Source organism: Chiloscyllium punctatum, chromosome 48 (assembly GCF_047496795.1).
Source record: "Chiloscyllium punctatum isolate Juve2018m chromosome 48, sChiPun1.3, whole genome shotgun sequence".
NCBI classification, from domain to species: Eukaryota; Metazoa; Chordata; class Chondrichthyes; order Orectolobiformes; family Hemiscylliidae; genus Chiloscyllium; species Chiloscyllium punctatum.
Window position 1 is genome coordinate 36,729,472 of NC_092786.1, and position 12,266 is coordinate 36,741,737.

The 12,266-nt window shown below is 40.1% G+C and overlaps 1 protein-coding gene across 5 annotated transcripts in view; it reads left to right on the forward strand.

The window, feature by feature from the left end:
- Window positions 1-12,266, forward strand: part of LOC140468888 (protein unc-13 homolog C-like) — a 587,121-nt gene that overhangs the window by 411,251 nt on the left and 163,604 nt on the right. For all 5 annotated transcript variants that reach the window (XM_072564959.1, XM_072564956.1, XM_072564955.1 and 2 more), the window contains one exon: window positions 1,773-1,858. In XM_072564959.1, coding sequence (XP_072421060.1) covers window positions 1,773-1,858 — 86 coding nt within the window. The remainder of the gene's footprint in view (window positions 1-1,772; window positions 1,859-12,266) is intronic.

A 12,266-nucleotide genomic window follows, 5' to 3' on the forward strand; every position in this document is an offset into this window, starting at 1 on the left:
CCCTCCTAACATCCTTGTAAATCTTTTCTGCACCCTCTGCAATTTAATAATATATTTCCTGATCAGAACTGGATGCAGTACTCCTAAAGTGACCTCGCCAACATCCTGTACAACTGCAACCTGACATCCCACAGCCCCAGCAAGTTTCACAAAGGTTCTAAATGTTGTAATGCGTCCTAAGTGTAGCTTTCAGCATTGATGGAATTTTACACAAGTGTGGGGATACCTGAGTCTTAGTGCCACCATTGACATTTGGGAAGAATAAAGCATCATGTATTCATTAAACGTAAGATAAATGCAAGGCATCTGAACTCCCACCCTGGAGCAGGAAATGTAGGTTGAAGACTCAAAGCTGCAGTTTTGCAATTGTGCTTCTGATCCATGCTATCATTGCAGCTCACTGCAGAAAGCGTGTGGGCAGCTTAATTTGTCCCTTATGCACATTCATTTTAATTATCTTTTAAAATGATACAAGAAATTTTGGCTAATGAAAAGTGCAGTTCCAACAAAGCTAAATATTTCCACATATAGAAAACTTATGGATAAAACACGAGATTCCTTTGCTCAGACAATAGTCATATTTCAAATATTGAGTGTTTGGAATTATGTTTCTTTTAATAATTGTGTTACCATTTTGATAGCTATTAAATTCTTTAATTATTGAAGGAAGAATATTTGCATTTTTTCTGACAAGTGTTAAAGTAGCTAATGAACGCTATGTTGCTGGAAATTGTCATCTTACCATGTCAGAGCAATCAGAGTTTTGGCTTATTATTCATTTCGTTCCATCTGACAATACTGAGTCAAAATACAATTTTAACTTTTAAAGTAAGAATTTGTTATTAGTGTGGAGCATCAACGTTCCATACCAAGCAATTTTCTGTTGTTAAAATTGTATATAAATATTTTCATTTGCAGCGTCTGCTTTCACGCAAAGCATTGCAGTATTTTTTTAAATAGCATTCCAACATTGATAAATCCAGAGTGCTCATTGGGCCCTTTGTGTGATCTTGACTTTGTTTCAACTCAATGATCTGGTCTTATCTTCCTTTACAAGTGACTTTTATGAATGTTTTGGCAATTGTCATATTATAATTCATGCATGTATATTAGAACAAGTCCAAAAGCAAATCAGTACATTTTACATCTTGGAAATGCATTCCGAATTGTGACATATCACACTAATGCATCCATGAGTCTGTGCCATGATCATTCACTAGTTCAAATTCACCTTCCAGCTCCCTCTCTACTCTCCATTTTATTGACAATATTCTTGGAAGTATCAATGGAAAGAAGGCAGTTCTCTCCACAGATCAAAGAAAGTTGCCTGGAAAGCTCATGACCAGATTACACATTCACATCATTGAGCAGCTAACGGAGAGTTGCATTGAATAAGGTTTTGGATCGAGCCTGGCATCTCAGCTGTAATTGGTGTATCATGGATGTGACCAAGGAAAATTGAAAAGGATGGCAAAGGAGTTCCTATCTAACAAAATATATAACGTACTTAATACTGTTGTGAGAAAGCTTGAGACTGGTGGGAGGACAGGGTTGGGGTGGGAAGATTAATGTATGATATTGGGTAGAGCAAGCTGCAAATTTTGATAACATTCTTGTAATAAATGATACCAAAGGAAATTGCATGTATGCAGTTTATATTCTATTTTTCCAAATATAGAGTAGTTCAAATTGAATTATTTTGGAAGTAAATTACTTATTTTTATGCAGTCAAGTGTGTGTATTTGACATAGAGATATGTGTTTCAATTTCAGATTCCCTCAAGAACTTAACATGGGAAAAGTAAGTGCTGAGGTTATGTGGCAGCTATTTGCTCAGGACATGAAGTACGCGCTTGAAGGTAATTTATGACAACCCTGACATTTTTCTAAGAATTGGAACATACCGAAATCACTCACTTGTAATATGAATGTGATTGGAAGCACCAGGTTTTTGGAATAAAAGTATCTTGTTGCGCTACATAGATATAAAGTCCAAAGCAATTATCCAGTGACCTGAATAAAGATTTAATATTAAAGTCCAAGCTGAATGATCAACTAATTAGGTCACTTGTCTTTATTATTCTTGCGTAATTACAAATGGTGATTTAGTGACCATTAAAAGCCTCAAATTTCAAATCACACTTCTTTATCAAAATATATTAATGGTGGAAACAGATACTATTGGATATCTGGACCAATCAATGTGTTGCAACTTAACACCGTTTCAGATATCGATTCAAACTATGGGGATCTAACTTGAGATTACAAACTACCAGTCACCCATGTAGCTTCTACATTAAGTGCTACTGTAGTAGTTCTTGTGGTAAATTGAAGTCAGGTACTATGTTAGTGGCAGGAGTGTTGTGGAATGTAAAATGTGTTGCAATATAGATGGTCCTCTACACTGTCTGAAGAAAATACAATACATCCCTCTTCCTGCGGCTGTGTCCTTGTTTTGTTCATGTTTTCATTTTTATGTTTTTCTTGCTCTGTCAGTTTAGCTGTGCTCCTCTCAGTTTTATCTCTATGTGTGTATTATTCTGCTTGTGTCTGCCTTGATCCCAATTTCCTTCCTAAACCAGAAAGGAGATTCCGTCCTGCTTGTATGTGAGTAAATGTACATGGGACTGTTTTGAAAGACAAATGGAAAGAGAACATACCATGTGTACTCCCTTCAGTTATACCGGGCAATGAAACAAAAGAACTATATTCTGAGTAATACTTTTTTTTTGTGAAGGAAGAGCAGGAATACTCAGGCTGCTGTGGTTCTGTAGGGTAGGCTCACCCCCAAGATCTATGTCATTGCCAGCTAGTTGATATCCAGGTTGTCCATTATTCAAATTATAGGCCTTCTATTATGTTTCATGGTAACCAGAAAGTCAAGATAATCTCAAAGCATTGAAGATGTTGTGCGGTAAGATTACTCTGTCTTTAGGAACAGATACCCACTGCCTTTTGCCCATTTGTTCCATGTCAGGAGTTCAAATCGTCTCCATTGTTTTATGCTTCTACCTTAATTTTTCTTAAGAAGTGAGCGTCTAATGAGAAAAGATTAAATGATTTGGACATGTACTCATTAGACTGCAGAAGATTGAAACATGTAAGGTTCAGGGTTGGGGCGTGGTTGGGGTGACAGGGTCGATGTTGAGAGAATGTTTCCTCACTTGGCAGAAACTAAAGTTTGGGGGCACAGTTTAAAAATAAGGGCTCGCCCACTTTATATGGAGAAAAGGAGGAGTTTCTTCTCTCAGAGAGTCATTGTAACTCTCTCCCCCATCCCCAGTTAGCAGATGGAGCTATGTCATTGACAATTTTCAAGACTAAAATGGGACATTCTGTGATATGTGACACACAAAAGAAATGAGGGATATGAATGACAAGCAGGAAAGTGGAGTTTAAGGGTGCACTAAGAGTTCAGTCATGATCCTATTGGTTTGCAGAGTGTGCTTGAGGAGCCAAGTGAACTTCTCCTGCTCCTATGTTTCATGTTCTGAGACTCTTCTCGAGTCTCCTTTCTTTTAGTATGCACATATGTCTAATTTATATTCAAGTCTAATACAAACAAAACCATATTGACCCTGCCCAGTTACCATTACATTTCCTAAGTGCCCTGCTATAGTGCCTTTAATAACAGTGTCTAACATCTTCTCTGTGAGCGATGTGAAGCTAACAAACCAGTCATTTCCTGCTGTCTGCCTCCCTTTTTGAATAAAGGAAATATCTTCACTGTTTTCTAATAATGGTGCCTTCCCCAAATCTAGCGAATTTTGGAAAATTAAAACCAACATAAAAAATCTGATCATTTTTAAGCTCTGAGGATGAAGCCCATCAGAACCCAGGAAACTGTCAACCCACAACTCCAACTATTTGCTCAGGATCACTTCCAGTATGATTGTAATTTTCTTTAGTTCCACTTTCCCTTCCAATTCCTGATTTGCAATGACATTTTGGATGTGACTTATGTTACGATACGGGGTAAACCCTCCTGCTTAATTTAAGCCAGCAACACAGAAAAGATTTATCCTGTGCAGTATTCTGTGAAAATTTGAGAGGCCAAGAACTATTTAAAGTAAAAATTAACAACTTTATTTCTTAAAATATAACAGAGAATAATTAACTAACAACTATATACAACTCCTTCCTGTAACCAATCTTTTACTTTCCCTTCTATAATATTAGTCTGATCAAACCCCTGATTAAGATTTACCAAAATTTAACTTTTTAAAACCAGCCAGCTGTAAAATCTTCTCATATCTTCCTCTGTCTTCTTTTCTTCTTCTTAGGGATTTCTGTTTCACGAGTCATTGATCGATAAGGGTCCCTATTTTTTTCCAGGCAGTCTGCAGAAGCAGGTGGCTTGGCAGTTCTCCTCCCAACTGTTCAATTTTCCCCAGTCTTACACCCCAAAGCATCGGATTGGGTCATTGGCTTTTAAGATTGTCAATATACTAAATTCAAACTTGATTGGTGTTTGGTATTTTTGGGGGTATAATTTAACCTGATTAGCCTAATTCAAATTTGTTTTGTCATCTCCAGGCAACCAGCTAATTGAGTTGTTCGACCAAAGTTACCTTATATTTTGTTCAGAACACTTGGTGTAGTGTCAAGTGGTTTTTTAGCTTTTAACTCCCTTAAATGTACAGTGGACCACATCTTCATAAGACTTGTATCCTGTATAGTGAAGACTGACACAAAACACCTGTGGACATAAATTAATATTCTTCATCCCACTCTTTCCTTTAAGTCGACTATTCAGTCATATTGTTACTGCTATCTTCAGCACCATCAGTACAAAGTGGTTAATTTAACCTATAGTTTTGTACAATACCAAGTCTTGAGTAACCTACTTGCTGCTTAGCTCAAGAACTTAAATTTCTAAGAAACATTTTATGAACTCCACATTTAGGCTACCATTACAATGTGTATCAATGACTTGGAAAAGGGAAATAAATGTTCTATCACCAAGTTTGCAAATGACACCAAAATAGGCGGGAAGGCAAGAGAGTGGATGAGGTAGATTAATCGAGAAGGATTACAAACTGGTTATGTGAGAGGATGAAACTTGGCAGCTGGAATGTAATCTGGGAAAACTGTGAGGTTCTACACATTAACAGGAGAATAGAGGATCTGAATACTATTTGAATACAGAAAAACTCCAGAAAGCAGTAGCACAGGGAGATGTAGGGCTCGTCATGTACAAATCACCAAAAGCTAGCATCCAACTTCATCACCCATCTTATTTTTGCAGACTACGTACAGATTAAAATCTCAATGATTAATGCTGTAGCTTTTTGACAAGCCCCAGTTGTTGCTTCATTCATACAAATTTCAATTATGTGGTTACGTTAATTCCTTTCAGCACCCATCCAGTTAAGTTTCTTCTGGACTTTTTCATATGTCACAATAAAATGGTCCCTCATTCCTTTATACTCTAATAGGTATTGGCCAAACCTACTCAACCTTTCCTGTTGATAAACTCTTTGTCCCAGGAATCAGGACAAAAAAACACAGGCTGTGATGATGATGTGCAAACCCATGAATGATAGGAGTTTAGAAACACATAGAACGTGGAAGTGAGAGCACTCAAGGGAGGTTGGCAATGCAGCTTTTAGGAAGGGAGTTGTCACTGAGGGTGGTATGGTATGAATCAGTGGAGCAGTTAGAATCTGATCTGGAGACACCGGTGGACTCAGCATGTGTCAGCTTTGGAGTGGGTACCAAGGAGGATAACAGAGAAAGTTGGATCAGCCTGAGTGTGGTCATGGTGATGGTACTAAATGGGGCACCTAAGTCACTGAGGTGAGATATCAGACTGTAAGGAGGAAAATGGGAACTGAAGAACTGTGAAGTCTGAGAGAACTGAACAAAGAGCTCAGGCTGAGAGCTGAAGCAAGAAAGAAAGTATCTTTCAAATTGTGATCCATGAAAACACAACAGCCACAGAACTTTTAATTATATAGATTGATGTATGTGACCTTCATGGTGAGGTTTATTCAATCTTGCATTTATTTAGCCAACAGCAGCTTTCAGTGCAGATATCTGTAAGCAATACAATCCATGTTATTTGTTGCCTGAAGTCATAAATCGAGAAAGATTACCAATTACGAATATATCACTGAAAAGTAAGTTATGATTTATGTGTGGAAAATAATATGAGCAGTATTCTTAATAAGCTATTAATAGGCAGGAGAAAAATAACTGTCAGTGTTACAAATGTATAAGTTACAAGTGAAACAATTGCATATGTCTGTCCATATCTAGTAATATAATCAAGGATTTTGATGACATCAAACTGCTAGAGTGAAACCTAATTAACTCAATAGTTACATGTAAATCTTCCTTAATTGTTAAGTGAAATGGGATTGGTGAGCCGTAGTGTACAGAGCTTATTCAATCTGAAATTTTTTTGAAATTCATTTATATTGTTTGTAATCTTTCATATCCTTTATGTATCCCAATTTTACAAAATGCTCATTTAGAATGCATCACTCTGAAATTACACCCTCCTGCTACTGATGGCAGCACAGCATTCTCTCTGGAGGAGGGTATAAGTTTAACCTGACAAGTTTTATGTGAGCATTCTGGATATGAGTATAAGAATTTATAATCCAGAGGTTTACAGGCGTTCATGCAAAGGATGTTATATATCCATTTTGACGTATTTCTCTGTGTATCCAGAGGGCTGAGTTTCTATATGGCTCAAAATAAAGTGTGTGTATGGAAGAGAACCTGAACCGTGCATCAACATGTCACCCTGTGGCCTTTGGAACTCACTGCACCAGACAACTGTAGATGCTTCAAGACAGAGATCAATAGATCTTTAGATCAATAGAATCAAAGGATGAGGAGATAGTGTGGCAAGATAGTTGGGGTGTCCAGTTCTGGTCGCCCTCTTATAGGAAGGATATTATTAAGCTGCAGAGGGTTTGGAAGAGATTTACCAGGACATTGTCAGGAATGGGGCGTTTGAGTTATAAGGAGAGGCTGGAATAAGCAGAGACTGTTTTTACCGGAGCGTAGGAGGTTGAGGGGTGATCCAAAGACATGCAGGCCAGGTGAATTGGCCATGCTATATGCCCGTAGTGTTAGATGAATGGGTAAATGTAAGGGTATGAGTGGGTTGCGCTTCGGCAGGTCGGTGTGGACTTGTTGGGCCGAAGGGCCTGTTTCCACACTGTAAGTAATCTAATCTAATCTAATCTTATAGAGGTTTATAAAATCGTGAGGGATATAGGGTGGGGGTTTCAAGACTAAGGGGCATATTTTAAAGGTGAGAGGAGAAAGATTTAAAAAAAAGACACAAGAGGAATTTTTTTTACCCAGATAGTGGTTCATGTGTGAAATGATCTTCTGAATGAAGTGGTGGATGCCGGTACAATTACAATTTATAAGACATGTAGATAAGTACATGAGTAAGAAATGTTTGGAAGGACATGAAAAACAGGCAGGTGGGACTGGTTTAGTTTTGGATTATGGTCGGCATGGACTGGTTGGACCAAAGGGTCTGTTTCTGTGATGTATGACTCTATAAGGTAAAACAATCTCACTGAGTTGTTGAGTATTTACTCTGAAACAAAAGGTGAAATTTCTAGAGAGATTCAACACTTACGGAAGCCTCTGTGGAGAGAAAGCAGAGTTAATGTTTCAAGGACTTTCAGAACCACTACTGTTGTTTGTTACTTTTGAAATGTACAAGGTGACCTTTAATGTTTATATGTACTTAAGCACGACCAAAAGTTACTTGCAGCACAGATACATCGAAGTAAATTAAATGCTAATTGGTTCTCTGCAGTTAAGCAACTGTTCATTAATCCCTGACATCTTTCCAAAGGGGGGAGAAATCAAAACTTTGTTTTTCCATTAACATGACAGTGTACTGCTAGGAGTACATTGATTACACCTTGATACCTCTATGTTATCCACAACAGTCCACTATCAGTAGTGTGGTTTTGACTTTCTTTTTTACAACTCCGAAGTACGTCACACCAATGCAGAGAATTGCATACTTTTCCCAAACTGAAAAATACAGGCCTCAGAGTGTAATATTTATCCATCGCCTTACCAAAGACTTTTAAGAGACATAAAGCTTTGTTTTTACCTCTTCAAAACATCTTGTTTAGATATACTGTCTGATTTTCTTTTGCATATTCCATACACCATTTAGGTTATTCACCAAAAATGCAAGCCCCTTATTTGTGCTTTGCTCCTCAAAAGTTCTTTTTCCGCTACTTATGTGGTTATAAAAGAGATTCACCCCACTTAAATCTCAGGGGAGATTTATAGTTGTTGCTGAGGCTTTCATTGATATTCCACATTCCCACAGCCAACTCTGCAATGAGGAATATAGGAACACATTTTGGATTTTGGAGCAGGAGTAGGCCCTCTGGCCCTTTGAGCCGCTCTAACATTCAGCAAGACCATGACTGATCAGCACATGGCTTCAGCTTCACTTTCCTGTCCGTGCTGCATGACCCTTGACTCCCTTGTCTGTCTAATTAGAGTCATCGAGTTCTGCAGCACTGAGCTAGGCCCTTTGACCCCAGCTGGTTCATGCCAACCAAAATGTCCATCCACTGTCACCCCATTTCCCCTATTCAGTCGTGGATACATTTAAAATTCCAGCCTTCTTCTGGGGAGGAGAACATTGCATTCTAACGACCATCTGAGGAGAAATACTCTGCTCATTTTGTTTCAATTGTTAAGCCATGTGCTTGGTTTCAATCTCTTTTACAAGAGGAAACATCCTGTTGGTAACTACTCGACCCAGAACTTCAGATTTCAAGATCTTATATGTTTCAGTGAGATCACCTCTCTTTCTTCTAATGTCCTATGTATATAGGCTTAGCCTGTTCAATTTTTCTTAAGATAAGACCGAGGAGAAGAGAGAGATATTTGGTTGATTGAGTCAGCTCCACCACTCAGTGAAATTATGGCTGATATCATTGTGCTCAATTCCATTTTCTTGCCTTTTCCCCATAACCCTTGATTCCCTTACTGATTAAAAATCTGTCTGTCTCAGCTTTGAATATACTAATCTCCCAGCTTCAACAGGCCTCTGCAATAAAGAATCCCACAGATACAGTACACTCTGTGAAAGGAAGGTCTTCTTTATTTCTGTCCAAATACACGACCCCTATTATGAGATTATGCCATCTGGTACTGCAGTCTCCCACAAGTGGAAACAATCTCTCTGCATCGACCCTGTCAAACACCTAAAAAAAACGGTATATATTTTACTAAGGTAATCTCTCATTCATCTCAACTCAAACTTGCTCAGCTTTTCCTGAAACGAAAATCGTTCTATACCCAGATCAACCTGGTAAACCTTTTCAGAATTGTTTCCAAAGCCAGAAAATCTTTCCTTCGATAAGGAGACCAGAATAGTTTATTGTATTCAAGGTCAGGCCTAATTCATGTCTTGAAAAATGTGTTGCTGGAAAAGCGCAGCAGGTGAGGTAGCATCCAAGGAGCAGGAGAATCGACGTGGTTGACGATGCTCTCTACCACATCTCCTCCACTTCCCGCACCTCCTCCCTTGAACCACACCCCTCCAATCGCCACCAGGACAGAACCCCACTAGTCCTCACCTACCACCCCACCAACCTCCAGATACTTCGTCATTTCCGCCACTTCCAAACAGACCCCACCACCAGGGATATATTTCCCTCCTCTCCCTACAGCATTCCGGAAAGACCACTCCCTCCGCGACTCCCTCGTCAGGTCCACACACCCCACCAACCCAACCTCCACTCCCGGCACCTTCCCTTGCAACCGCAAGAAATGCAAAACCTGCGCCCACACATCCCCCTCAATTCCCTCCAAGGCCCCAAGGGATCCTTCCATATCCATCACAAATTCACCTGCACCTCCACACACATCATTTATTGCATCCACTGCACCCGATGTGGCCTCCTCTACATTGGGGAGACAGGCCACCTAATGCGGAACGTTTCAGAGAACACCTCTGGGACACCCGCACCAACCAACCCAACCGCCCCGTGGCTGAACACTTTAACTCCTCCTCCCACTCCACCAAGGACATGCAGGTCCTTGGCCTCCTCCATTGCCAGACCATGGCAACACGACGCCCGGAGGAAGAGCGCCTCATCTTCCGCCTAGGAATCCTCCAAACGCAAGGGATGAATGCAGATGTCTCCAGCTTCCTTATTTCCTCTCCCCCCACCTTATCTCAGTCTCAACCCTCGGACTCAGCACCGCCTTCTTGACCTGCAATCTTCTTCCTGACCTCTCCACCCCCACCCCATCTCTGGCCTATCGCCCTCACCTTAACCTCCTTTCACCTATCACATTCCCAACGCCCCTCCCCCAAGTCCCTCCTCCCTACCTTTTATCTTAGCCTGCTTGGCACACCTTCCTCATTCCTGAAGAAGGGCTTATGCCCGAAACGTCGATTCTCTTGCTCCTTGGATGCTGCCTGACCTGCTGCACTTTTCCAGCAACACATTTTTCAGCTCTGATCTCCAGCATCTGCAGTCCTCACTTTCTCCTAATTCATGTCTTGTACAGTTTTAGCAAGAAATCCATCTTTTCATATCCCTTTCCCTTTGAAATAAAGGCCAACATCCCTATTGCCTTTGCTATTATCTGCTGAACCTGTGTGCTAATTCTCGGTAATTCACCATGAGATCCACACCCAGCTGTACTGCATCTTTCTGCCGTCTTTCTCCAGTTAAATGATATTTAGCTCTGCTATTCTTCATGCTAAAGTGCATAACCTCTCATTTTCCCACATTATGTTCCATCTGGCACATGATTGCCCAAATGCATCACATATCTATATCGCTCTGTTGACTCCTTACATCCTCCTTACCACTTGCCTTCCCATCAGTTTGTGTGTCATCTGCAGTCTTGGTGACAGTGCGTTCACTTTCCTCATCCTCATCATTAATAGACATCATAAATAATTATGGCCCAATACTGATCCCTGTGACACTCCACAAATTATAGGCTGTCCTCCTGAAACTCCCCCATTCCCCGTAGTCCGTCTCTCTGTCTCCTATTAGTTACCTAATCCTCTATCCATGCTGATATACTACCATCAATGCCATGTCCTCTTATTTTGTGAAGTAGCCTTATATGTGGTATTTTATCAAATTCCTGTTGAAAATCCAAATGTCTGCTGGCTCACCTTTACCTATCCTGCTTGTTACCTTCTCAAAACATTCTAATAAGTTAGATAAGTCAGGTATGATTTTCCCTGCACAAAGCAATGCTGACTTGATTTGAAATGTATTTCTAAATGCTGTGCTATTAAATCCTTTATAATAGACTCTGATATTTTCCTAATGACAGATATTAGGCTAACAGCTGTATTGTTATCTGTTTTTTGTCTCCTTCATTTTAAAAGTACAAGTGTTAAACCTGCAGTTTTTCAATCCTCTGGGGCTTTCCAGATGAGATTACTTAGTATGGAAACAGGCCCTCCAGCCCAACAAGTCCACACCAACCCACCAAAGCGCAACCCACCCAGAACCATTCCCCTACATTTACCCCTTCACCTAACATGACAGGCAATTTAGCACAGCCAATTTATCTAACCTGCACATCTTTGGACTGTGGGAGGAAACTGGAGCACCCGGACGAAACCCACGCAGACACTGGGAGAATGTGCAAACTCCACATAGACAGTCGCCTGAGGTGGGAATTGAACCCGGGTCTCTGGCGCTGTGGGGCAGCAGTGCTAACCACTGTACCACCGTGCCAGCCCCAGGAAGATTTCTACCAAAGATACACTAACTCTTCAAACACTTCCTTTCATACCCTTGGATGCAATCCATTGAGTCCAGGGGCCTTATTGGCCTTTAGCACCATTAGTTTCCTGAGATCTTTTTTCTGTTGTGGTATTTATTTCCCCAGCTCCTTTTGCCCCTGGATTATTCAGGACTTTTGAAATGCTGTGGATGTATTCTACCATGAAGACTTACGTAAAATATTTATTTAACTCCTTGCCATTTGGTAGCTCCCCATTATTAATTTCAGAGCCTCTTTCTGTAAGAGGTGTGTGTTCATTTTGGCTTCTTTCCTTTTTACATATTTAAAGAAGCTCTTGCTGTCTGTTTTGTTGATACTTCCTAGTTTACCCTTGGAATGTGTTTTCTCTCTGGTTATATTTTTGGTCATCTGCTGTTGCCGTTAAAGCATTCCCAGTCCCCTCGTTTATTATGGATCTTTGCTACATTCTAGGATAGATTTTGTTTCGATTTGTTGCTATCCTTAACCTACTTAGTTAACTATGGTTGGTTTCTC